The 26,477-nt window shown below is 46.8% G+C and overlaps 1 protein-coding gene across 3 annotated transcripts in view; it reads left to right on the forward strand.

Annotated features, from left to right (window-relative positions):
- The window catches only part of CAD (carbamoyl-phosphate synthetase 2, aspartate transcarbamylase, and dihydroorotase), a 290,191-nt gene that overhangs the window by 11,586 nt on the left and 252,128 nt on the right, over positions 1-26,477 (forward strand). For all 3 annotated transcript variants that reach the window (XM_053709445.1, XM_053709446.1, XM_053709447.1), the window contains exon 2: positions 11,111-11,250. In XM_053709445.1, coding sequence (XP_053565420.1) covers positions 11,111-11,250 — 140 coding nt within the window. The remainder of the gene's footprint in view (positions 1-11,110; positions 11,251-26,477) is intronic.

Below are 26,477 nucleotides of genomic sequence, written 5' to 3' on the forward strand. Positions count from 1 at the left end.
GAGGAGAGAGCAGACCTGAGAGAGAGAGAGAGCAGACCTGAGAGAGAGAGAGAGCAGACCTGAGAGAGAGAGAGAGCAGACCTGAGAGAGAGAGAGAGCAGACCTGAGAGAGAGAGAGAGCAGACCTGAGAGAGAGAGAGAGCAGACCTGAGAGAGAGAGAGAGCAGACCTGAGAGAGAGAGAGAGCAGACCTGAGAGAGAGAGAGAGCAGACCTGAGAGAGAGAGAGAGCAGACCTGAGAGAGAGAGAGAGCAGACCTGAGAGAGAGAGAGAGCAGACCTGAGAGAGAGAGAGAGCAGACCTGAGAGAGAGAGAGAGCAGACCTGAGAGAGAGAGAGAGCAGACCTGAGAGAGAGAGAGAGCAGACCTGAGAGAGAGAGAGAGCAGACCTGAGAGAGAGAGAGAGCAGACCTGAGAGAGAGAGAGAGCAGACCTGAGAGAGAGAGAGAGCAGACCTGAGAGAGAGAGAGAGCAGACCTGAGAGAGAGAGAGAGCAGACCTGAGAGAGAGAGAGAGCAGACCTGAGAGAGAGAGAGAGCAGACCTGAGAGAGAGAGAGAGCAGACCTGAGAGAGAGAGAGAGCAGACCTGAGAGAGAGAGAGAGCAGACCTGAGAGAGAGAGAGAGCAGACCTGAGAGAGAGAGAGAGCAGACCTGAGAGAGAGAGAGAGCAGACCTGAGAGAGAGAGAGAGCAGACCTGAGAGAGAGAGAGAGCAGACCTGAGAGAGAGAGAGAGCAGACCTGAGAGAGAGAGAGAGCAGACCTGAGAGAGAGAGAGAGCAGACCTGAGAGAGAGAGAGAGCAGACCTGAGAGAGAGAGAGAGCAGACCTGAGAGAGAGAGAGAGCAGACCTGAGAGAGAGAGAGAGCAGACCTGAGAGAGAGAGAGAGCAGACCTGAGAGAGAGAGAGAGCAGACCTGAGAGAGAGAGAGAGCAGACCTGAGAGAGAGAGAGAGCAGACCTGAGAGAGAGAGAGAGCAGACCTGAGAGAGAGAGAGAGCAGACCTGAGAGAGAGAGAGAGCAGACCTGAGAGAGAGAGAGAGCAGACCTGAGAGAGAGAGAGAGCAGACCTGAGAGAGAGAGAGAGCAGACCTGAGAGAGAGAGAGAGCAGACCTGAGAGAGAGAGAGAGCAGACCTGAGAGAGAGAGAGAGCAGACCTGAGAGAGAGAGAGAGCAGACCTGAGAGAGAGAGAGAGCAGACCTGAGAGAGAGAGAGAGCAGACCTGAGAGAGAGAGAGAGCAGACCTGAGAGAGAGAGAGAGCAGACCTGAGAGAGAGAGAGAGCAGACCTGAGAGAGAGAGAGAGCAGACCTGAGAGAGAGAGAGAGCAGACCTGAGAGAGAGAGAGAGCAGACCTGAGAGAGAGAGAGAGCAGACCTGAGAGAGAGAGAGAGCAGACCTGAGAGAGAGAGAGAGCAGACCTGAGAGAGAGAGAGAGCAGACCTGAGAGAGAGAGAGAGCAGACCTGAGAGAGAGAGAGAGCAGACCTGAGAGAGAGAGAGAGCAGACCTGAGAGAGAGAGAGAGCAGACCTGAGAGAGAGAGAGAGCAGACCTGAGAGAGAGAGAGAGCAGACCTGAGAGAGAGAGAGAGCAGACCTGAGAGAGAGAGAGAGCAGACCTGAGAGAGAGAGAGAGCAGACCTGAGAGAGAGAGAGAGCAGACCTGAGAGAGAGAGAGAGCAGACCTGAGAGAGAGAGAGAGCAGACCTGAGAGAGAGAGAGAGCAGACCTGAGAGAGAGAGAGAGCAGACCTGAGAGAGAGAGAGAGCAGACCTGAGAGAGAGAGAGAGCAGACCTGAGAGAGAGAGAGAGCAGACCTGAGAGAGAGAGAGAGCAGACCTGAGAGAGAGAGAGAGCAGACCTGAGAGAGAGAGAGAGCAGACCTGAGAGAGAGAGAGAGCAGACCTGAGAGAGAGAGAGAGCAGACCTGAGAGAGAGAGAGAGCAGACCTGAGAGAGAGAGAGAGCAGACCTGAGAGAGAGAGAGAGCAGACCTGAGAGAGAGAGAGAGCAGACCTGAGAGAGAGAGAGAGCAGACCTGAGAGAGAGAGAGAGCAGACCTGAGAGAGAGAGAGAGCAGACCTGAGAGAGAGAGAGAGCAGACCTGAGAGAGAGAGAGAGCAGACCTGAGAGAGAGAGAGAGCAGACCTGAGAGAGAGAGAGAGCAGACCTGAGAGAGAGAGAGAGCAGACCTGAGAGAGAGAGAGAGCAGACCTGAGAGAGAGAGAGAGCAGACCTGAGAGAGAGAGAGAGCAGACCTGAGAGAGAGAGAGAGCAGACCTGAGAGAGAGAGAGAGCAGACCTGAGAGAGAGAGAGAGCAGACCTGAGAGAGAGAGAGAGCAGACCTGAGAGAGAGAGAGAGCAGACCTGAGAGAGAGAGAGAGCAGACCTGAGAGAGAGAGAGAGCAGACCTGAGAGAGAGAGAGAGCAGACCTGAGAGAGAGAGAGAGCAGACCTGAGAGAGAGAGAGAGCAGACCTGAGAGAGAGAGAGAGCAGACCTGAGAGAGAGAGAGAGCAGACCTGAGAGAGAGAGAGAGCAGACCTGAGAGAGAGAGAGAGCAGACCTGAGAGAGAGAGAGAGCAGACCTGAGAGAGAGAGAGAGCAGACCTGAGAGAGAGAGAGAGCAGACCTGAGAGAGAGAGAGAGCAGACCTGAGAGAGAGAGAGAGCAGACCTGAGAGAGAGAGAGAGCAGACCTGAGAGAGAGAGAGAGCAGACCTGAGAGAGAGAGAGAGCAGACCTGAGAGAGAGAGAGAGCAGACCTGAGAGAGAGAGAGAGCAGACCTGAGAGAGAGAGAGAGCAGACCTGAGAGAGAGAGAGAGCAGACCTGAGAGAGAGAGAGAGCAGACCTGAGAGAGAGAGAGAGCAGACCTGAGAGAGAGAGAGAGCAGACCTGAGAGAGAGAGAGAGCAGACCTGAGAGAGAGAGAGAGCAGACCTGAGAGAGAGAGAGAGCAGACCTGAGAGAGAGAGAGAGCAGACCTGAGAGAGAGAGAGAGCAGACCTGAGAGAGAGAGAGAGCAGACCTGAGAGAGAGAGAGAGCAGACCTGAGAGAGAGAGAGAGCAGACCTGAGAGAGAGAGAGAGCAGACCTGAGAGAGAGAGAGAGCAGACCTGAGAGAGAGAGAGAGCAGACCTGAGAGAGAGAGAGAGCAGACCTGAGAGAGAGAGAGAGCAGACCTGAGAGAGAGAGAGAGCAGACCTGAGAGAGAGAGAGAGCAGACCTGAGAGAGAGAGAGAGCAGACCTGAGAGAGAGAGAGAGCAGACCTGAGAGAGAGAGAGAGCAGACCTGAGAGAGAGAGAGAGCAGACCTGAGAGAGAGAGAGAGCAGACCTGAGAGAGAGAGAGAGCAGACCTGAGAGAGAGAGAGAGCAGACCTGAGAGAGAGAGAGAGCAGACCTGAGAGAGAGAGAGAGCAGACCTGAGAGAGAGAGAGAGCAGACCTGAGAGAGAGAGAGAGCAGACCTGAGAGAGAGAGAGAGCAGACCTGAGAGAGAGAGAGAGCAGACCTGAGAGAGAGAGAGAGCAGACCTGAGAGAGAGAGAGAGCAGACCTGAGAGAGAGAGAGAGCAGACCTGAGAGAGAGAGAGAGCAGACCTGAGAGAGAGAGAGAGCAGACCTGAGAGAGAGAGAGAGCAGACCTGAGAGAGAGAGAGAGCAGACCTGAGAGAGAGAGAGAGCAGACCTGAGAGAGAGAGAGAGCAGACCTGAGAGAGAGAGAGAGCAGACCTGAGAGAGAGAGAGAGCAGACCTGAGAGAGAGAGAGAGCAGACCTGAGAGAGAGAGAGAGCAGACCTGAGAGAGAGAGAGAGCAGACCTGAGAGAGAGAGAGAGCAGACCTGAGAGAGAGAGAGAGCAGACCTGAGAGAGAGAGAGAGCAGACCTGAGAGAGAGAGAGAGCAGACCTGAGAGAGAGAGAGAGCAGACCTGAGAGAGAGAGAGAGCAGACCTGAGAGAGAGAGAGAGCAGACCTGAGAGAGAGAGAGAGCAGACCTGAGAGAGAGAGAGAGCAGACCTGAGAGAGAGAGAGAGCAGACCTGAGAGAGAGAGAGAGCAGACCTGAGAGAGAGAGAGAGCAGACCTGAGAGAGAGAGAGAGCCAGACCTGAGAGAGAGAGAGAGCAGACCTGAGAGAGAGAGAGGGACGACCAGAGAGAGAGAGAGAGCAGACATGAGAGAGAGAGAGAGCAGACCTGAGAGAGAGAGAGAGGCAGACCTGAGGAGAGAAGAGAGAGCAGACCCTGAGAGATGAGAGAGAGCAGCCTGAGAGAGAGAGAGAGCAGCCCTGAGGAGAGAGAGAGAGCAGACCAGAGAGAGAGAGAGAGCAGACCTGAGAGAGAGAGAGAGCAAGACCTGAGAGAGAGAGGAGAGCCAGACCTGAGAGAGAGAGAGAGCAGACCTGAGAGAGAGAGAGAGCAGACCTGAGAGAGAGAGAGAGCAGACCTGAGAGAGAGAGAGAGCCAGACCTGAGAGAGAGAGAGAGAGACCTGAGAGAGATGAGAGAGCAGACCTGAGAGAGAGAGAGAGCAGACTGAGAGAGAGATGAGAAGCGAGACCTGAGAGAGAGAGAGAGCAGGACCTGAGAGAGAGAGAGAGCAGACCTGAGAGAGAGAGAGAGCAGACCTGAGAGAGAGAGAGAGCAGACCTGAGAGAGAGAGAGAGCAGACCTGAGAGAGAGAGAGAGCAGACCTGAGAGAGAGAGAGAGCAGACCTGAGAGAGAGAGAGAGCAGACCTGAGAGAGAGAGAGCAGACCTGAGAGAGAGAGAGAGCAGACCTGAGAGAGAGAGAGAGCAGACCTGAGAGAGAGAGAGAGCAGACCTGAGAGAGAGAGAGAGCAGACCTGAGAGAGAGAGAGAGCAGACCTGAGAGAGAGAGAGAGCAGACCTGAGAGAGAGAGAGAGCAGACCTGAGAGAGAGAGAGAGCAGACCTGAGAGAGAGAGAGAGCAGACCTGAGAGAGAGAGAGAGCAGACCTGAGAGAGAGAGAGAGCAGACCTGAGAGAGAGAGAGAGCAGACCTGAGAGAGAGAGAGAGCAGACCTGAGAGAGAGAGAGAGCAGACCTGAGAGAGAGAGAGAGCAGACCTGAGAGAGAGAGAGAGCAGACCTGAGAGAGAGAGAGAGCAGACCTGAGAGAGAGAGAGAGCAGACCTGAGAGAGAGAGAGAGCAGACCTGAGAGAGAGAGAGAGCAGACCTGAGAGAGAGAGAGAGCAGACCTGAGAGAGAGAGAGAGCAGACCTGAGAGAGAGAGAGAGCAGACCTGAGAGAGAGAGAGAGCAGACCTGAGAGAGAGAGAGAGCAGACCTGAGAGAGAGAGAGAGCAGACCTGAGAGAGAGAGAGAGCAGACCTGAGAGAGAGAGAGAGCAGACCTGAGAGAGAGAGAGAGCAGACCTGAGAGAGAGAGAGAGCAGACCTGAGAGAGAGAGAGAGCAGACCTGAGAGAGAGAGAGAGCAGACCTGAGAGAGAGAGAGAGCAGACCTGAGAGAGAGAGAGAGCAGACCTGAGAGAGAGAGAGAGCAGACCTGAGAGAGAGAGAGAGCAGACCTGAGAGAGAGAGAGAGCAGACCTGAGAGAGAGAGAGAGCAGACCTGAGAGAGAGAGAGAGCAGACCTGAGAGAGAGAGAGAGCAGACCTGAGAGAGAGAGAGAGCAGACCTGAGAGAGAGAGAGAGCAGACCTGAGAGAGAGAGAGAGCAGACCTGAGAGAGAGAGAGAGCAGACCTGAGAGAGAGAGAGAGCAGACCTGAGAGAGAGAGAGAGCAGACCTGAGAGAGAGAGAGAGCAGACCTGAGAGAGAGAGAGAGCAGACCTGAGAGAGAGAGAGAGCAGACCTGAGAGAGAGAGAGAGCAGACCTGAGAGAGAGAGAGAGCAGACCTGAGAGAGAGAGAGAGCAGACCTGAGAGAGAGAGAGAGCAGACCTGAGAGAGAGAGAGAGCAGACCTGAGAGAGAGAGAGAGCAGACCTGAGAGAGAGAGAGAGCAGACCTGAGAGAGAGAGAGAGCAGACCTGAGAGAGAGAGAGAGCAGACCTGAGAGAGAGAGAGAGCAGACCTGAGAGAGAGAGAGAGCAGACCTGAGAGAGAGAGAGAGCAGACCTGAGAGAGAGAGAGAGCAGACCTGAGAGAGAGAGAGAGCAGACCTGAGAGAGAGAGAGAGCAGACCTGAGAGAGAGAGAGAGCAGACCTGAGAGAGAGAGAGAGCAGACCTGAGAGAGAGAGAGAGCAGACCTGAGAGAGAGAGAGAGCAGACCTGAGAGAGAGAGAGAGCAGACCTGAGAGAGAGAGAGAGCAGACCTGAGAGAGAGAGAGAGCAGACCTGAGAGAGAGAGAGAGCAGACCTGAGAGAGAGAGAGAGCAGACCTGAGAGAGAGAGAGAGCAGACCTGAGAGAGAGAGAGAGCAGACCTGAGAGAGAGAGAGAGCAGACCTGAGAGAGAGAGAGAGCAGACCTGAGAGAGAGAGAGAGCAGACCTGAGAGAGAGAGAGAGCAGACCTGAGAGAGAGAGAGAGCAGACCTGAGAGAGAGAGAGAGCAGACCTGAGAGAGAGAGAGAGCAGACCTGAGAGAGAGAGAGAGCAGACCTGAGAGAGAGAGAGAGCAGACCTGAGAGAGAGAGAGAGCAGACCTGAGAGAGAGAGAGAGCAGACCTGAGAGAGAGAGAGAGCAGACCTGAGAGAGAGAGAGAGCAGACCTGAGAGAGAGAGAGAGCAGACCTGAGAGAGAGAGAGAGCAGACCTGAGAGAGAGAGAGAGCAGACCTGAGAGAGAGAGAGAGCAGACCTGAGAGAGAGAGAGAGCAGACCTGAGAGAGAGAGAGAGCAGACCTGAGAGAGAGAGAGAGCAGACCTGAGAGAGAGAGAGAGCAGACCTGAGAGAGAGAGAGAGCAGACCTGAGAGAGAGAGAGAGCAGACCTGAGAGAGAGAGAGAGCAGACCTGAGAGAGAGAGAGAGCAGACCTGAGAGAGAGAGAGAGCAGACCTGAGAGAGAGAGAGAGCAGACCTGAGAGAGAGAGAGAGCAGACCTGAGAGAGAGAGAGAGCAGACCTGAGAGAGAGAGAGAGCAGACCTGAGAGAGAGAGAGAGCAGACCTGAGAGAGAGAGAGAGCAGACCTGAGAGAGAGAGAGAGCAGACCTGAGAGAGAGAGAGAGCAGACCTGAGAGAGAGAGAGAGCAGACCTGAGAGAGAGAGAGAGCAGACCTGAGAGAGAGAGAGAGCAGACCTGAGAGAGAGAGAGAGCAGACCTGAGAGAGAGAGAGAGCAGACCTGAGAGAGAGAGAGAGCAGACCTGAGAGAGAGAGAGAGCAGACCTGAGAGAGAGAGAGAGCAGACCTGAGAGAGAGAGAGAGAGCAGACCTGAGAGAGAGAGAGAGAGCAGACCTGAGAGAGAGAGAGAGAGCAGACCTGAGAGAGAGAGAGAGCAGACCTGAGAGAGAGAGAGAGAGCAGACCTGAGAGAGAGAGAGAGAGCAGACCTGAGAGAGAGAGAGAGAGCAGACCTGAGAGAGAGAGAGAGAGCAGACCTGAGAGAGAGAGAGAGAGCAGACCTGAGAGAGAGAGAGAGAGCAGACCTGAGAGAGAGAGAGAGCAGACCTGAGAGAGAGAGAGAGAGCAGACCTGAGAGAGAGAGAGAGAGCAGACCTGAGAGAGAGAGAGAGAGCAGACATGAGAGAGAGAGAGAGAGCAGACCTGAGAGAGAGAGAGAGAGCAGACCTGAGAGAGAGAGAGAGAGCAGACCTGAGAGAGAGAGAGAGAGCAGACCTGAGAGAGAGAGAGAGAGCAGACCTGAGAGAGAGAGAGAGAGCAGACCTGAGAGAGAGAGAGAGAGCAGACCTGAGAGAGAGAGAGAGAGCAGACCTGAGAGAGAGAGAGAGCAGACCTGAGAGAGAGAGAGAGCAGACCTGAGAGAGAGAGAGAGAGCAGACCTGAGAGAGAGAGAGAGAGCAGACCTGAGAGAGAGAGAGAGAGCAGACCTGAGAGAGAGAGAGAGCAGACCTGAGAGAGAGAGAGAGAGCAGACCTGAGAGAGAGAGAGAGCAGACCTGAGAGAGAGAGAGAGAGCAGACCTGAGAGAGAGAGAGAGAGCAGACCTGAGAGAGAGAGAGAGAGCACACCAGAGAGAGAGAGAGAGAGCAGACCTGAGAGAGAGAGAGAGAGCAGACCTGAGAGAGAGAGAGAGAGCAGACCTGAGAGAGAGAGAGAGAGCAGACCTGAGAGAGAGAGAGAGAGCAGACCTGAGAGAGAGAGAGAGAGCAGACCTGAGAGAGAGAGAGAGAGCAGACCTGAGAGAGAGAGAGAGAGCAGACCTGAGAGAGAGAGAGAGAGCAGACCTGAGAGAGAGAGAGAGAGCAGACCTGAGAGAGAGAGAGAGAGCAGACCTGAGAGAGAGAGAGAGAGCAGACCTGAGAGAGAGAGAGAGAGCAGACCTGAGAGAGAGAGAGAGAGCAGACCTGAGAGAGAGAGAGAGAGCAGACCTGAGAGAGAGAGAGAGAGCAGACCTGAGAGAGAGAGAGAGAGCAGAACTGAGAGAGAGAGAGAGAGCAGACCTGAGAGAGAGAGAGAGAGCAGACCTGAGAGAGAGAGAGAGCAGACCTGAGAGAGAGAGAGAGCAGACCTGAGAGAGAGAGAGAGCAGACCTGAGAGAGAGAGAGAGCAGACCTGAGAGAGAGAGAGAGCAGACCTGAGAGAGAGAGAGAGCAGACCGGAGAGAGAGAGAGAGCAGACCTGAGAGAGAGAGAGAGCAGACCTGAGAGAGAGAGAGAGCAGACCTGAGAGAGAGAGAGAGCAGACCTGAGAGAGAGAGAGAGCAGACCTGAGAGAGAGAGAGAGCAGACCTGAGAGAGAGAGAGAGCAGACCTGAGAGAGAGAGAGAGCAGACCTGAGAGAGAGAGAGAGCAGACCTGAGAGAGAGAGAGAGCAGACCTGAGAGAGAGAGAGAGCAGACCTGAGAGAGAGAGAGAGCAGACCTGAGAGAGAGAGAGAGCAGACCTGAGAGAGAGAGAGAGCAGACCTGAGAGAGAGAGAGAGCAGACCTGAGAGAGAGAGAGAGCAGACCTGAGAGAGAGAGAGAGCAGACCTGAGAGAGAGAGCAGACCTGAGAGAGAGAGCAGACCTGAGAGAGAGAGAGAGCAGACCTGAGAGAGAGAGAGAGCAGACCTGAGAGAGAGAGAGAGCAGACCTGAGAGAGAGCAGACCTGAGAGAGAGAGAGAGCAGACCTGAGAGAGAGAGAGAGCAGACCTGAGAGAGAGCAGACCTGAGAGAGAGCAGACCTGAGAGAGAGCAGACCTGAGAGAGAGCAGACCTGAGAGAGAGCAGACCTGAGAGAGAGCAGACCTGAGAGAGAGCAGACCTGAGAGAGAGAGCAGACCTGAGAGAGAGAGCAGACCTGAGAGAGAGAGAGAGAGAGAGAGAGAGAGAGCAGACCTGAGAGAGAGAGAGCAGACCTGAGAGAGAGAGAGCAGACCTGAGAGAGAGAGAGCAGACCTGAGAGAGAGAGAGCAGACCTGAGAGAGAGAGAGCAGACCTGAGAGAGAGAGAGCAGACCTGAGAGAGAGAGAGCAGACCTGAGAGAGAGAGAGCAGACCTGAGAGAGAGAGAGCAGACCTGAGAGAGAGAGAGAGCAGACCTGAGAGAGAGAGAGAGCAGACCTGAGAGAGAGAGAGCAGACCTGAGAGAGAGAGAGCAGACCTGAGAGAGAGAGAGAGCAGACCTGAGAGAGAGAGAGCAGACCTGAGAGAGAGAGAGCAGACCTGAGAGAGAGAGAGCAGACCTGAGAGAGAGAGAGCAGACCTGAGAGAGAGAGAGCAGACCTGAGAGAGAGAGAGCAGACCTGAGAGAGAGAGAGCAGACCTGAGAGAGAGAGAGCAGACCTGAGAGAGAGAGAGCAGACCTGAGAGAGAGAGAGCAGACCTGAGAGAGAGAGAGCAGACCTGAGAGAGAGAGAGCAGACCTGAGAGAGAGAGAGCAGACCTGAGAGAGAGAGAGCAGACCTGAGAGAGAGAGAGCAGACCTGAGAGAGAGAGCTAGAGTTATTTAGAATCGCTCATAGCAAGGGGGGCAGCTGCAGTAGATGGAGAGCTGTATCAGGGGACTGTGAGGTACAGATACTGAGAGGAGCGCAGGAGAGCTGTATCAGGGGACTGTGAGGTACAGATACTGAGAGGAGAGCTGTATCAGGGGACTGTGAGGTACAGATACTGAGAGGAGAGCTGTATCAGGGGACTGTGAGGTACAGATACTGAGAGGAGAGCTGTATCAGGGGACTGTGAGGTACAGATACTGAGAGGAGAGCTGTATCAGGGGACTGTGAGGTACAGATACTGAGAGGAGAGCTGTATCAGGGGACTGTGAGGTACAGATACTGAGAGGAGAGCTGTATCAGGGGACTGTGAGGTACAGATACTGAGAGGAGTTCAGGAGAGCTGTATCAGGGGATTGTGAGATACAGCTCTCCTGCACTCCTCTCAGTATCTGTACCTCACAGTCTCCTGCGCTCCTCTCAGTATCTGTACCTCACAGTCTCCTGCGCTCCTCTCAGTATCTGTACCTCACAGTCTCCTGCGCTCCTCTCAGTATCTGTACCTCACAGTCCCCTGATACAGCTCTCCTGCGCTCCTCTCAGTATCTGTACCTCACAGTCCCCTGATACAGCTCCTCCTGCGCTCCTCTCAGTATCTATATCTCACAGTCCCCTGATACAACACTCCTGCGCTCCTCTCAGTATCTGTATCAGGGGACTGTGAGGTACAGATACTCAGAGGAGTGCAGGAGTGTTGTATAAGGTGACTGTGAGATACAGATACTGAGAGGAGTGCAGGGGCGCTGCGGGCATAGAGCCTGCAGAGAGAGGGTTGGGTTTTGATGGGGCCCAATGAGATGGGCATAAGGTAATTTCTTGAGTTTAAGTGACAAGTGGGACTCATTGAGGTGGCAGACCCTGGTTGGGAGAAGAGGTGACATGACACGGATGCTTTTTGGGGATAGGGGAAGTGATGGTTATTTGAGGAGAGCCGAACAATACTTGTTACATGAAATGACATGTGCTGGCTGCTGAGTGCTCTCTGTTACAGTTATTCACCCTCATCCTCACTGCTTACATCTCTCACCCGTCCAGTGTTCCAGACCGGGATGGTTGGGTACCCCGAGGCACTTACAGACCCGTCCTACAAGTCCCAGATTTTGGTCCTCACCTATCCTCTGATTGGCAATTATGGGATCCCACTGGATGAACAGGATGAGTTTGGACTGAGTCGGGTAATGCACTTTTCCTCCTTTTTCTTGTCAGTGAGCAGCAGTACAGAATAATCTATTGGGTGGTGTCACAGAGTGAATGGAATACAGCACCTATTACATATGGGCGTTGGGGCTACTGTTAGATCTGAGGGCTTTTTCTTGTCAGTGAGCAGCGGTACAGAATAATCTATTGGGTGGTGTCACAGAGCGAATGGAATACAGCACCTATTACATATGGGCGTTGGGACTACTGTAAGATCTGAGGGCTTTTTCTTGTCAGTGAGCAGCAGTACAGAATAATCTATTGGGTGGTGCCACAGAGCGAATGGAATACAGCACCTATTACATATGGGCGTTGGGACTACTGTAAGATCTGAGGGCTTTTTCTTGTCAGTGAGCAGCAGTACAGAATAATCTATTGGGTGGTGCCACAGAGCGAATGGAATACAGCACCTATTACATATGGGTGTTGGGACTACGGTTAGATCTCTGAGGGCTTTTTCTTGTCAGTGAGCAGCGGTACAGAATAATCTATTGGGTGGTGTCGCAGAGCGAATGGAATACAGCACCTATTACATATGGGCGTTGGGACTACTGTAAGATCTGAGGGCTTTTTCTTGTCAGTGAGCAGCGGTACAGAATAATCTATTGGGTGGTGTCACAGAGTGAATGGAATACAGCACCTATTACATATGGGCGTTGGGACTACTGTAAGATCTGAGGGCTTTTTCTTGTCAGTGAGCAGCGGTACAGAATAATCTATTGGGTGGTGTCACAGAGTGAATGGAATACAGCACCTATTACATATGAGCGTTGGGACTACTGTAAGATCTGAGGGCTTTTTCTTGTCAGTGAGCAGCAGTACAGAATAATCTATTGGGTGGTGTCGCAGAGCGAATGGAATACAGCACCTATTACATATGGGCGTTGGGACTACTGTAAGATCTGAGGGCTTTTTCTTGTCAGTGAGCAGCGGTACAGAATAATCTATTGGGTGGTGTCACAGAGTGAATGGAATACAGCACCTATTACATATGGGCGTTGGGACTACTGTAAGATCTGAGGGCTTTTTCTTGTCAGTGAGCAGCGGTACAGAATAATCTATTGGGTGGTGTCACAGAGTGAATGGAATACAGCACCTATTACATATGGGCGTTGGGACTACTGTAAGATCTGAGGGCTTTTTCTTGTCAGTGAGCAGCAGTACAGAATAATCTATTGGGTGGTGTCACAGAGTGAATGGAATACAGCACCTATTACATATGGGCGTTGGGGCTACTGTTAGATCTGAGGGCTTTTTCTTGTCAGTGAGCAGCGGTACAGAATAATCTATTGGGTGGTGTCACAGAGCGAATGGAATACAGCACCTATTACATATGGGCGTTGGGACTACTGTAAGATCTGAGGGCTTTTTCTTGTCAGTGAGCAGCAGTACAGAATAATCTATTGGGTGGTGCCACAGAGCGAATGGAATACAGCACCTATTACATATGGGTGTTGGGACTACGGTTAGATCTCTGAGGGCTTTTTCTTGTCAGTGAGCAGCGGTACAGAATAATCTATTGGGTGGTGTCGCAGAGCGAATGGAATACAGCACCTATTACATATGGGCGTTGGGACTACTGTAAGATCTGAGGGCTTTTTCTTGTCAGTGAGCAGCGGTACAGAATAATCTATTGGGTGGTGTCACAGAGTGAATGGAATACAGCACCTATTACATATGGGCGTTGGGACTACTGTAAGATCTGAGGGCTTTTTCTTGTCAGTGAGCAGCGGTACAGAATAATCTATTGGGTGGTGTCACAGAGTGAATGGAATACAGCACCTATTACATATGGGCGTTGGGGCTACTGTTAGATCTGAGGGCTTTTTCTTGTCAGTGAGCAGCAGTACAGAATAATCTATTGGGTGGTGTCACAGAGTGAATGGAATACAGCACCTATTACATATGGGCGTTGGGACTACTGTAAGATCTGAGGGCTTTTTCTTGTCAGTGAGCAGCGGTACAGAATAATCTATTGGGTGGTGTCACAGAGCGAATGGAATACAGCACCTATTACATATGGGTGTTGGGACTACGGTTAGATCTGAGGGCTTTTTCTTGTCAGTGAGCAGCGGTACAGAATAATCTATTGGGTGGTGTCACAGAGTGAATGGAATACAGCACCTATTACATATGGGCGTTGGGACTACTGTAAGATCTGAGGGCTTTTTCTTGTCAGTGAGCAGCAGTACAGAATAATCTATTGGGTGGTGTCACAGAGTGAATGGAATACAGCACCTATTACATATGGGCGTTGGGGCTACTGTTAGATCTGAGGGCTTTTTCTTGTCAGTGAGCAGCGGTACAGAATAATCTATTGGGTGGTGTCACAGAGTGAATGGAATACAGCACCTATTACATATGGGCGTTGGGACTACTGTAAGATCTGAGGGCTTTTTCTTGTCAGTGAGCAGCGGTACAGAATAATCTATTGGGTGGTGTCACAGAGCTAATGGAATACAGCACCTATTACATATGGGCGTTGGGACTACTGTTAGATCTGAGGGCTTTTTCTTGTCAGTGAGCAGCAGTACAGAATAATCTATTGGGTGGTGTCACAGAGTGAATGGAATACAGCACCTATTACATATGGGCGTTGGGACTACGGTTAGATCTGAGGGCTTTTTCTTGTCAGTGAGCAGCAGTACAGAATAATCTATTGGGTGGTGTCACAGAGTGAATGGAATACAGCACCTATTACATATGGGTGTTGGGACTACGGTTAGATCTGAGGGCTTTTTCTTGTCAGTGAGCAGCAGTACAGAATAATCTATTGGGTGGTGTCACAGAGTGAATGGAATACAGCACCTATTACATATGGGCGTTGGGGCTACTGTTAGATCTGAGGGCTTTTTCTTGTCAGTGAGCAGCGGTACAGAATAATCTATTGGGTGGTGTCACAGAGTGAATGGAATACAGCACCTATTACATATGGGCGTTGGGACTACTGTAAGATCTGAGGGCTTTTTCTTGTCAGTGAGCAGCGGTACAGAATAATCTATTGGGTGGTGTCACAGAGCGAATGGAATACAGCACCTATTACATATGGGTGTTGGGACTACGGTTAGATCTGAGGGCTTTTTCTTGTCAGTGAGCAGCAGTACAGAATAATCTATTGGGTGGTGTCACAGAGTGAATGGAATACAGCACCTATTACATATGGGTGTTGGGACTACGGTTAGATCTCTGAGGGCTTTTTCTTGTCAGTGAGCAGCGGTACAGAATAATCTATTGGGTGGTGTCGCAGAGCGAATGGAATACAGCACCTATTACATATGGGCGTTGGGACTACGGTTAGATCTGAGGGCTTTTTCTTGTCAGTGAGCAGCGGTACAGAATAATCTATTGGGTGGTGTCACAGAGTGAATGGAATACAGCACCTATTACATATGGGCGTTGGGACTACTGTTAGATCTGAGGGCTTTTTCTTGTCAGTGAGCAGCGGTACAGAATAATCTATTGGGTGGTGTCACAGAGCGAATGGAATACAGCACCTATTACATATGGGCGTTGGGACTACGGTTAGATCTGAGGGCTTTTTCTTGTCAGTGAGCAGCAGTACAGAATAATCTATTGGGTGGTGTCACAGAGCGAATGGAATACAACACCTATTACATATGGGTGTTGGGACTACGGTTAGATCTCTGAGGGCTTTTTCTTGTCAGTGAGCAGCGGTACAGAATAATCTATTGGGTGGTGTCACAGAGTGAATGGAATACAGCACCTATTACATATGAGCGTTGGGACTACTGTAAGATCTGAGGGCTTTTTCTTGTCAGTGAGCAGCGGTACAGAATAATCTATTGGGTGGTGTCACAGAGTGAATGGAATACAGCACCTATTACATATGGGCGTTGGGACTACTGTTAGATCTGAGGGCTTTTTCTTGTCAGTGAGCAGCAGTACAGAATAATCTATTGGGTGGTGTCACAGAGCGAATGGAATACAGCACCTATTACATATGGGCGTTGGGGCTACTGTTAGATCTGAGGGCTTTTTCTTGTCAGTGAGCAGCGGTACAGAATAATCTATTGGGTGGTGTCACAGAGTGAATGGAATACAGCACCTATTACATATGAGCGTTGGGACTACTGTAAGATCTGAGGGCTTTTTCTTGTCAGTGAGCAGCGGTACAGAATAATCTATTGGGTGGTGTCACAGAGCGAATGGAATACAGCACCTATTACATATGGGCGTTGGGACTACTGTTAGATCTGAGGGCTTTTTCTTGTCAGTGAGCAGCGGTACAGAATAATCTATTGGGTGGTGTCACAGAGTGAATGGAATACAGCACCTATTACATATGAGCGTTGGGACTACTGTTAGATCTGAGGGCTTTTTCTTGTCAGTGAGCAGCGGTACAGAATAATCTATTGGGTGGTGTCACAGAGCGAATGGAATACAGCACCTATTACATATGGGTGTTGGGACTACGGTTAGATCTCTGAGGGCTTTTTCTTGTCGGTGAGCAGCGGTACAGAATAATCTATTGGGTGGTGTCACAGAGCGAATGGAATACAGCACCTATTACATATGGGCGTTGGGACTACTGTAAGATCTGAGGGCTTTTTCTTGTCAGTGAGCAGCAGTACAGAATAATCTATTGGGTGGTGTCACAGAGTGAATGGAATACAGCACCTATTACATATGGGCGTTGGGACTACTGTAAGATCTGAGGGCTTTTTCTTGTCAGTGAGCAGCAGTACAGAATAATCTATTGGGTGGTGTCACAGAGCGAATGGAATACAGCACCTATTACATATGGGCGTTGGGACTACTGTAAGATCTGAGGGCTTTTTCTTTGCCGGTGAGCAGCAGTACAGAATAATCTATTGGGTGGTGTCACAGAGCGAATGGAATACAACACCTATTACATATGGGTGTTGGGACTACGGTTAGATCTCTGAGGGCTTTTTCTTGTCAGTGAGCAGCAGTACAGAATAATCTATTGAGTGGTGTCACAGAGCGAATGGAATACAGCACCTATTACATATGGGCGTTGGGACTACTGTAAGATCTGAGGGCTTTTTCTTGTCAGTGAGCAGCAGTACAGAATAATCTATTGGGTGGTGTCACAGAGCGAATGGAATACAGCACCTATTACATATGGGCGTTGGGACTACGGTTAGATCTGAGGGCTTTTTCTTGTCAGTGAGCAGCAGTACAGAATAATCTATTGGGTGGTGTCACAGAGCGAATGGAATACAGCACCTATTACATATGGGCGTTGGGACTACGGTTAGATCTGAGGGCTTTTTCTTGTCAGTGAGCAGCAGTACAGAATAATCTATTGGGTGGTGTCACAGAGCGAATGGAATACAGCACCTATTACATATGGGTGTTGGGACTACGGTTAGATCTCTGAGGGCTTTTTCTTGTCAGTGAGCAGCAGTACAGAATAATCTATTGGGTGGTGTCACAGAGCGAATGGAATACAGCACCTATTACATATGGGCGTTGGGACTACTGTAAGATCTGAGGGCTTTTTCTTGTCAGTGAGCAGCGGTACAGAATAATCTATTGGGTGGTGTCACAGAGCGAATGGAATACAGCACCTATTACATATGGGCGTTGGGACTACTGTAAGATCTGAGGGCTTTTTCTTTGCCGGTGAGCAGCAGTACAGAATAATCTATTGGGTGGTGTCACAGAGCGAATGGAATACAACACCTATTACATATGGGTGTTGGGACTACGGTTAGATCTCTGAGGGCTTTTTCTTGTCAGTGAGCAGCAGTACAGAATAATCTATTGGGTGGTGTCACAGAGCGAATGGAATACAGCACCTATTACATATGGGCGTTGGGACTACTGTAAGATCTGAGGGCTTTTTCTTGTCAGTGAGCAGCAGTACAGAATAATCTATTGGGTGGTGTCACAGAGTGAATGGAATACAGCACCTATTACATATGGGCGTTGGGACTACTGTAAGATCTGAGGGCTTTTTCTTGTCAGTGAGCAGCAGTACAGAATAATCTATTGGGTGGTGTCACAGAGCGAATGGAATACAGCACCTATTACATATGGGCGTTGGGACTACTGTTAGATCTCTGAGGGCTTTTTCTTTGTCGGTGAGGGGCTAATGACACTTGTATTTTTGGGTGAGTTGTGGAGAGTTTTGATTTGATATGTCCTCTGTGATCTGTTCAGCTTTTAACATCAGATCTTCATGTCCTAAATTGTCCAAAAAATTCAATTTTATGTCCCATTTCTGCATTATGGTCCCTTGTCTGAGTGACGTTCCCATGTGTCTGCTCTCTGTGTATATCATTTGTCTGTCCCTCTTGCTGATATTCTCAGGTACAAACAGAAAAAAGGGGGACGCCTAAAAAAGGTCACTTATGGAATACGGATAATAAAACAGAATAAATTACAATGCTGGAACAACAATGTAATACACTCTGTTTAAAGTGATACAAATATGTTCAAAATATATACATACATTTTACCTGAAGAGGAACAGCGCTGTATATAGCAGATACAAATTTAAAATACATAATGTGTATATATATAAAATATCAACTTTCTTTATTAACAAATCTCGTTTTAAAACTTTTAAAAGATATTTAACGAGTACCGTCCTAACAGACGCATAATGGCGTAGTTTTGACCGGTATAGTTTAATATAGATTTCAAGCGGTGCCTATCAGTATCTGCAGAACAAATAATATGCAAATTCAACAAAATAAACATACGCTATATTAAAAGACAATAATAATAAGAGACTTATTGATATTTAGTTTTGCCTTGTCTAGAGTACGTGTTAGATTTCTTGTTTTTAGTTATATTGTTAGAACCACCGGTGATAATATTACAGCATTGTTTAATAAATTTGATATTGTATTTTAACAGATGCCTTTTTAATATTTATATCTTTGTACATGTTTATCACTTTATACAGAGTGATTTGCATTATTTCAGCATAGCAATTTATTCTGTTTAAATATCGGCATTCCATAGCTGACTTTTTAATATTAAAATATTTTGAACATATTTGTATCACTTTGTACAGAGTGTATTACATTGTTATTCCAGCATTGTAATTTATTCTGTTTTATTATCCGTATTCCATAGCTGACCTTTTTTAGGCACTCCCCTTTTTTCTGTTTGTATCTAAACTTCTTAAAGTGAAAGTCCATTTTGATGAATTAGTGCCCGGTTTTTATTAAACCTATTAAAAACAAGGGCACTTTAATTAATCAAAATTGACATTTCACTGTTTTCTTCAAAGACTTGCCTTTTAATCTTGGCAGCCGCTCCAGCACTTCCTCCGCCCGTCGCAAGCCGTCTTTGCGGGTACAAAATGACAAATCCGGCTTCATCCATTCACAGCGTTGCATCAGGCCAAGATTCCCCCCCGGGGGAAGCTGTCATTGGAGGAAGCTTGATTCGTCATTTCTGACGTCTGCAGAGGCTTCCGACGGCCGGGGGAATCGCTGGAGCGGCATTCAGGATTAAAAGTTAGGTGTTTGAAGAAAACATTGAAAAGTCAATTTTGATTAATTAAAGTGCCCTTTGGTTTTTAATTGTTTTATTAAAAACCGGGCATTAATTCATCCAAATGGACCTTAAGTTTTTAAGGATTGGGATAAACTTTTTGAAGGGGTAGCTTAGCTATATCTATATAGGGTATTTTAGTATTGTATGACATTCCCAGGTGCTAGCCCCTGTGTATATAATTTGTCCGTCCCTCTTGCTGACGTTTTCCATTGTCTGAGCCAAGTCTGCCTGTCTCGTATTTCATTGCTGTGTCCTTGAGTCTGCAGCTGATAAATCCCGCAGCTCAGACTTCCAGTGTTACTCTCATTCGGCCCCTGGATGTGGGAATGTGAGACAAAGGCAAATTGTGACATAAAAATGCATTAAAAATAGCTCCACCTCTGTGCTATTGATGCTGATGAGACTATCCGATATCGCCTTAACACCAGGTTTGCAGAAGATTGCTATTAGCTAAACGACCCTTAACTCAAATACTGCGCAAACATGCATCTTCTCTGCAGTCAAAAACAACTTTTTTTTGTTTTGTTAAAGGGACAGTCTACACCAGAATTTTTATTGTTTTAAAAGATAATCTTTTTATTACCCATTCCCTAGTTTTGCATAACCAACAGTTATATTAATATCATTTTTACCTCTGTGATTATCTTGTATCTAAGCCTCTGCAGACTTCCTCCTTATTTCAGTTCGTTTGACAGACTTGCATTTTAGCCCATCAGTGCTGGCTCCCTGGAACTTCACGTGCATGAGCACAGTGTTATCTAAATGACACACATGAACTAACACCCTGTAGTGGTGAAAAACTGTCAAAATGCCCTGAGAGAAGAGGCGCCCTTCAAGGGCTTAGAAATTAGCATATGAACCTCCTAATTTTAGCTTTCAACTAAGAATACCAAGAGAACAAAGCAAAATTGGTGATAAAAGTAAATTGGAAAGTTGTTTAAAATGACATTCTCTATCTGAATAGCGAAAGTATATTTTGGACTAGACTGTCCCTTTAAAGGGGCACTGAACCCAAAGTTTTTCTTTTGTGATTCAGATAGAGCATGCAATTTTAAGCAAGTTTATAATTTACTCCTTTTATCAATTTTTCTTTGTTCTCTTGCCATCTTTATTTGAAAAAGAAGGCATCTAAGCTATTTTTTTTGGTTCATGACGCTGCACAGCCCTTGTTTATTGGTGGATGAATTTATCTACCAGTCAGCAATAACAACCCAGGTTGTTCACCAAAAATGGTCCGGCATCTAAACTTATATTCTTGCATTTCAAATAAAGATACCAAGAGAATGAAGAAAATTTGATAATAGGAGTAAATTAGAAAGTTACTTAAAATTGCTGCTCTATCTGAATTATGAAAGAAAAACATTGGGTTCAGTGTCCCTTTAAGTTCATACCTTGACCCAGAACAGATTTTAAAAGTAAATTTAAAGAAAAAAAATGCTTTATCTGTTGCCAGGTGACACAATAATAAGGTTGTGTTTTCTTACCATATCCTATTGAGCTGGAATATTTTGTATTCATGAACGTCACACATTCCTAAAGACTCTCTCCCCCTTGCACTTCGGTCTCATTACTGCAAATCTGCATCTCATGTCACTCTCATCTTGCTCCTACTGCTGACATCTCCCCCACAATGTCCTAGCCTTGCACATCCATGTGTGCCTTTCAATTGACTTCAAAAGCAGAACTCGCTTGCACCTAAAACCACCACCCCCTTTACTTGTGCACGCTTGAACTCTCGCTCTGTTTGCAACAAACTAACTTCTATCCATGACCTCTTTATCTCCCACTCTCTTAACCTTCTGGCTCTCTGCTTCAGACACAGCATCCACTGCTGCACTGTCACATGGGGGTCTCTATTTCAGCCACACTCCTAGGTCTGGCAATAGACAATGAGGTGGTGTTGGTATTTTACTTTCCTCTTGTTGCCACTTTCAACAAATACATCCCTTCTCTTCCCTCACTTTCTAATGACACGGTGAGTCCACGGATCATCATAATTACTATTGGGAATATCGCTCCTGGCCAGCAGGAGGCAGCAAAGAGCACCACAGCAAAGCTGTTAAATACCACTCCCCTTACCCACAACCCCTAGTCATTCTCTTTGCCTTCAGCAAGGAGGTGGTAATGTTTTTAGGTGTTTGAAGATTCTTCAGTCAAGAGTTTATTTTTTTTAAAGCAGAGCTGGCTCTTCTGTTTTTTACTGGGGTCTGGCTGTGTTCCACATCAGTCTCTTCATTAGAGCTGTGGTAGCTTTTGAGCACTTGGAAACTGGTGGGATTTTTCATTTCACTGTGCCTTCCTTCTTTGGTGCTGCCCTATCCCCACGGGTCTATGAGGGGAGGAAGCCTTTTCATTTCTGTGAGCTGCCCTGCTGCTGGGCAAATTTGACTCGGGTAAGTGCCGGTTTTTATTTTCTTTATTTAAAGAGAGTTTGGCACTTTGATGGGTACAAGGGCTGTTAAACCAGTGTGGGTTTATGTTTGGGCACTGTGTGACAATTAGGAGAAGCTCTAAATTTTTTTTAACCAGCTTTTTTCTATAGCGAAAATAGCAATGGAAGCCGGACTTTAGTGACACCCACGAATGGGAGGGGCTTATTCTGAGGCGGCAATTCTGGATCACTTCCTAGTTTGTTCCTGTGTGTGGAGGTTCTCTGGGAGCTAAGGGCTGCCTTTTTTTGTGGTTTGAATTTCCTTTCAAAGACTGCTGGGTCCGGATCGTCAGGAGTATTTTCCGGCTTCAGGGGGTCAGGTAGCCACCTCAGCAGGGTCTGTTGAGGTAAAGAGGCAGCCTGAAGGTGTTTTTTTTTTTTTTAGCTTTAAAAGCAATCATATTTTTCTGCAGTAAAAAAGTTACATTTTAAAATTTAAAGGGACAGTAACGTTTTTTTATTTTCAAATTTTGGAAGCTAATTTGATTTGTTTTTGAAAAAGATGGAAGAGGCTTTGCAGATTGTTACATGCAGCATGTGTTTTAACTCTAATGGAACCTCCAATGCCGTTTTGTTCCTCATGTATTGAGGGGACATTACAGTATAGTATAAGGATAAGATTTTTGAATCTGAGCCATCATTAGCTAAGGTGGATGCTGTTTAGAGGTGGTCTATTCGGAATATGCCGCAGCTTTCTCTTCGTGCGTCCCATTTTTCAGTGTCATCTCATGCAGTGCCCAGTGTTTCTACTCCAGTTGGAGTTTCCTTGCAGGACATTGCTACCCAGATATTCTCTGAAGTAACTCATGTCCTGGCGGCTTTTCCTGCGTTACAGAGGAAGCGTAAAAGGAGATATAAGGATTCAGTGAGGAAGGTATCCGAATCAGGTATGGCTATGTTAAATGTTTCTTCCCATTGGTCTGAGGGGGAAGATTCTTCCATGGCATCTGAGGGGGAGGTTTCAAACTCTGATAGTATAGTTCCTTCTTCTGATTCTGAAGTGGTAACTTTTAAACTTAAGCGTTAGCACCTCCGGATGCTGCTTAAGGAGGTTTTGGCTACTTTGGAGGACTCTGATACTACACTAGTAGTTACTCAAAAGAAATCTAGTAAACTTAACAAGTTTTTTGATGTTTCCTCAGAGGTGGAGGTTTTTCCGGTTCCTGACCGTGCTTCTGAGATTATTGCACGGGAGTGGGAGAAGCCTAGGGTTACTTTTCCCCTTCTCCGATTTTTAAGTGGATGTTGCCTATTGCTGACTCGGTTAAGGAGTCTTGGCAGACGGTTCCTAAGTTGGAAGTAGCATCCATTGAGGATAGATGTTCTTTTGAAGATCCTATGGATAGAAATTTTGAGGCGTTACTTAAATGGATTTATATTCAATAGGGTCTGTATTGGCAGCCTGTGGTGTGTATTGCTTCTGTTACCAGTGTGGCAGCCTTTTGGTTTGATGCTTTGTCTGATTCTATTCAGACGTATGCACCTATGGATGAAATCCAAGATGGGATTAAGCCTTAGGTTAGTAAATTTCTTTCACGGATGCCTCTTTGCAGGTGATCAGATTAAGTGCAAAAATTTCTGGTTTTACTATTCTGGCTCGCAGGGCTTTATGGTTAATGTCCTTGTCTCCGGATTTGTTGTCAAAGTCTAAACTTTTGTCTATTCTTTACTGGGGTAGGATTTTGTTTAGGCCAGGCTTAGCTGAGATTATTTCTTATATTATGGGAGGTAAGGGACATTATCTCCCTCAGGATAAGAGAAACCAGTCTAAGGGACACTACAGTAATTTCCGTTCCTTTCAAAACTTTTCAGGTGATCCTTCCCCTTCCTCTGCCAAGCAGGAACAGTCCAAGTGCTCCTGGAAGTCCAATGAGGCTTGGAGCAAGAGGAAGCAGTCTAAGAAGCTTGTCTTTGAATCAAAGTCAGCATGAAGAGTCTGCTTCCGGTCCGGGAGCAGATCTTGTGGGGGGCAGACTTTCCCTGTTCGCTCAGGCTTGGGTTCGGAATGTTTCGGATATCTGGGTGGTGGGCGTAGTGTACCACGGATAGAAATTGGAGTTCAAAAGTTTTCCTCCCAGGGGCAGGTTCCATCTTTCAAGGTTATCTGTAAACCAGATAAAAAGAAGCATTTTATAATTTGGGTGTGATAGTTCCTGTTCCAATACAGGAACAAGGTCTGGGTTTTTATTCCAATCTGTTCGTTGTTCCCAAAAAAGAGGGAACTTTCAGGCCTGTTCTAGACCTCATGTCAGGGTGCCTGGAATCAGACTGAGACGAGAAGTGCAAAAATAATCACACCTTTATTAAAAGCAAAAAATAATAAAAAGTCCACAAGTCAAATAACAAGCCAGGAGTCAAAACCAGAGCTGGTAGTCAGACGAGCCGAGTCAGGAGCCAAATCGAATAGTCAGACGAGCCGGAATCAGGAACAAGGAAAACAGCAGAGTCCGGAACAAGCCAGGGATCAAGAACCAGGAAGGTAGTCAGGCAGCCAGGTAATACACAGGAACTCTCACAAACGGGTCTGAGACAACGCAAAGGCAAAGCATACTGAACAGAGGCCTTTTAAATAATAAGTGATGACATCACAATTCTGAGACTGCATCCTGTCTCACACGGATGATGCACACCAGTCTGGCCATAAAAGGAAGTGCAGGAAATGAGCAGCATCCCCACAATGCACTATAGTCAGGAAGAGAGTTGAGTAAAATGGCTGCCAGCAGCACATGGCAAACAAAACAGGGAAAAACCCTGACACATACAGAGACCTTCTACAATGTTGATGAATTTACTAATAAAGACATTTAGCTTTGTTGATAAAGAGATTATATTCTCTATGATTATAACAAGAACAAGTAGTATGGTCATTCTGGAGCAGAAAATTTATTTCAACAAAACAATACTTTGTTTATAAATTGGAATTCATTCTTCTAATAAAAAAAATAAGAATATGTGGCTAACAGCAAGAAAAGGGTTAATTAGATGTAGAAAAAAGGACTGCAGTACTTGTCATGTCAATAGTGAGGACATTTTTTATAATTTATAATAAATCTAAAAATTATAAGTGTAATAATACCTGCACTTGTGATAGCACATATGTGGTATACCAACTCACATGTAAATGTGGGAACATTTACATTGGAAGAACCAAACGAAAATTGAAATACAGGATATCTGAACACATTAGAAACATAGAGAATTCATTTGAGAATCATAGTGTGTCAGAGCATTTCAGACTAGTACACAATAGTAACCCTACAGGTCTGACTATCAAAGTAATAGAATGGATTCCTCCCAATAAATTAGACCACAATAGACTTTTAAAACTTAGAAAACGGGAAACCTTCTGGATATATACCCTTAAAAGTCTACATCCAGAAGGTCTAAATATAGATATTGACATTCAGGCCTTTTTAACTTAGAACGATATGACCTAAGTTAGGAAATTGAATCAATTTATATAAAGTTAGGTGTTCATATATGTCCTTAACATTAATTTACACTTAATTTTATAGATTCATCATATATAAATACCTTCTGCTTAAATACATCACACTAGCCTCACGCTATCGGTTCAATTTATAAACAAAGTATTATTGTTTTGTTTAAATCATTTTCTGCCCCATAATCCAGAATTGATTACTTGTTCTTGTTATAATCATAGAGAATATAATCTCTTTATCAACAGTTAAATGTCTTTATTAGTATATTCATCAACATTGTAGATGGTCTCTGTCATTATTCCTCTCTTTAGGTTATGAGTGCATTCACATTCTTGAAGTTTCAGTGAAATATGTTTATGCGTGTTATATATGCATTTTAAATAATGTCAAACAATTTTTTTTTTAAAAATGTAATGCTAATTTGGATAAAAAATTAAATAAATAAGTACCATATATACTGTATTTTTATTTATGTATTATAAATTTGTTTATACACAGACTTTTAGCAAGAGATTGGTTAATTTGTAACCAATGAAAAACAAATTAAGAGATATTTAAGGAGGTTAGTTCATTGCAAAGAAAAAGCAACCTCTTGACAAAGTTCCCACGTTGGGGAACGAAATGGCCGTCAAGGAAATTCACTTATCACCTACGGGTTTGAGTTACAGGTGTTACCTGCTACTTTCAACGTCAGCGCAGCAAGGGATTTCTTACAAACATTTTCAGCTGACAAGCTCCATGCTGTACCGAAAGACAGCCCACATTGAGATTACCACTTTAAAGCGTTTAAGGACGGCTGGAAGCGGTAACCCGTTCTACTTTTAAGACAGTTCTGTCTGATATGCTCTCTTGTTTCTTTTATCTGGTATGCTCAATACCTATCGATTTATTTTTTTAAGTGTTTTACTGTGTGCCTATTAAGAATAATCCTTCACTTGAGTCGAGTTTCGCTTTTCTCTTTTCTATGTTTTTCATTATTAAGAATGTATGGGAAAGGATTGGTTCTTCCTTTTCCCCTTCATCTTCCTTTAAGAAATTGTTCCTGGTCCCGGACTCTTAATTGGAGTTGTGGGGTTCCATCCCCAAGGTGGATGGCGCTATCTCCATGCTTGCTAAACACACTACTAGCCAGCATGATGATAGTTTGTCATTTAAAAAGCCCATGGATAAAAAGATAGAAACTCTGTTAAGAAGGATCTTTTAACATACAGGATATTTGTTTCAATCGGCAGCAGCTGTTGCTGCGGTTGCTGGAGCGGCTACCTACTGGTGTGACTCCTTATCTTAGTTGATCGAGGTGGAGGGTCGCCTCGACGTGATCTAGGAAAGAATTAAGGCCTTAAGGGTGGCTAATTCTTTTATTTGTGATGTTAATATGCAAATTATTCACCTTATTGCTAAGCCTTCAAGTTTTTGTGTTTAAGCCCATAGGGCACTCTGGCTGAAGTCCTGGCCTGCGGACATGACTTCTAAATCCAGTCTTCTTTCCCTCCCCTGTAAGGGAAAGATTTTATTTGGTCCAGACCTGGACTCCATTATCTCCACAGTTACTGGAGGCAAATGTGCCTTTTTACCGCAGGATAAACAGACGCAAGCCTATCAGGATGGGGAGCTGTTTGGGGTGCCAGGAAGGCACAGGGCCTGTGGACTCAAGAGGAATACTTCCTCCCGGTCAACATTCTGGAACTTCGGCAATCTTCAATGCTCTGAAGGCTTGGTTTTCTGGGTTCGTCCCAGTTTATCAGATTCCAATCAGACAATATAACCTCGGTGACTTATATCAACCATCAGGGGGGGAGCAGAAGCTCCCTAGCAATGAGGGAAGCATCTT

This window comes from Bombina bombina, chromosome 4 (genome assembly GCF_027579735.1).
Source record: "Bombina bombina isolate aBomBom1 chromosome 4, aBomBom1.pri, whole genome shotgun sequence".
Lineage (NCBI taxonomy): Eukaryota > Metazoa > Chordata > Amphibia > Anura > Bombinatoridae > Bombina > Bombina bombina.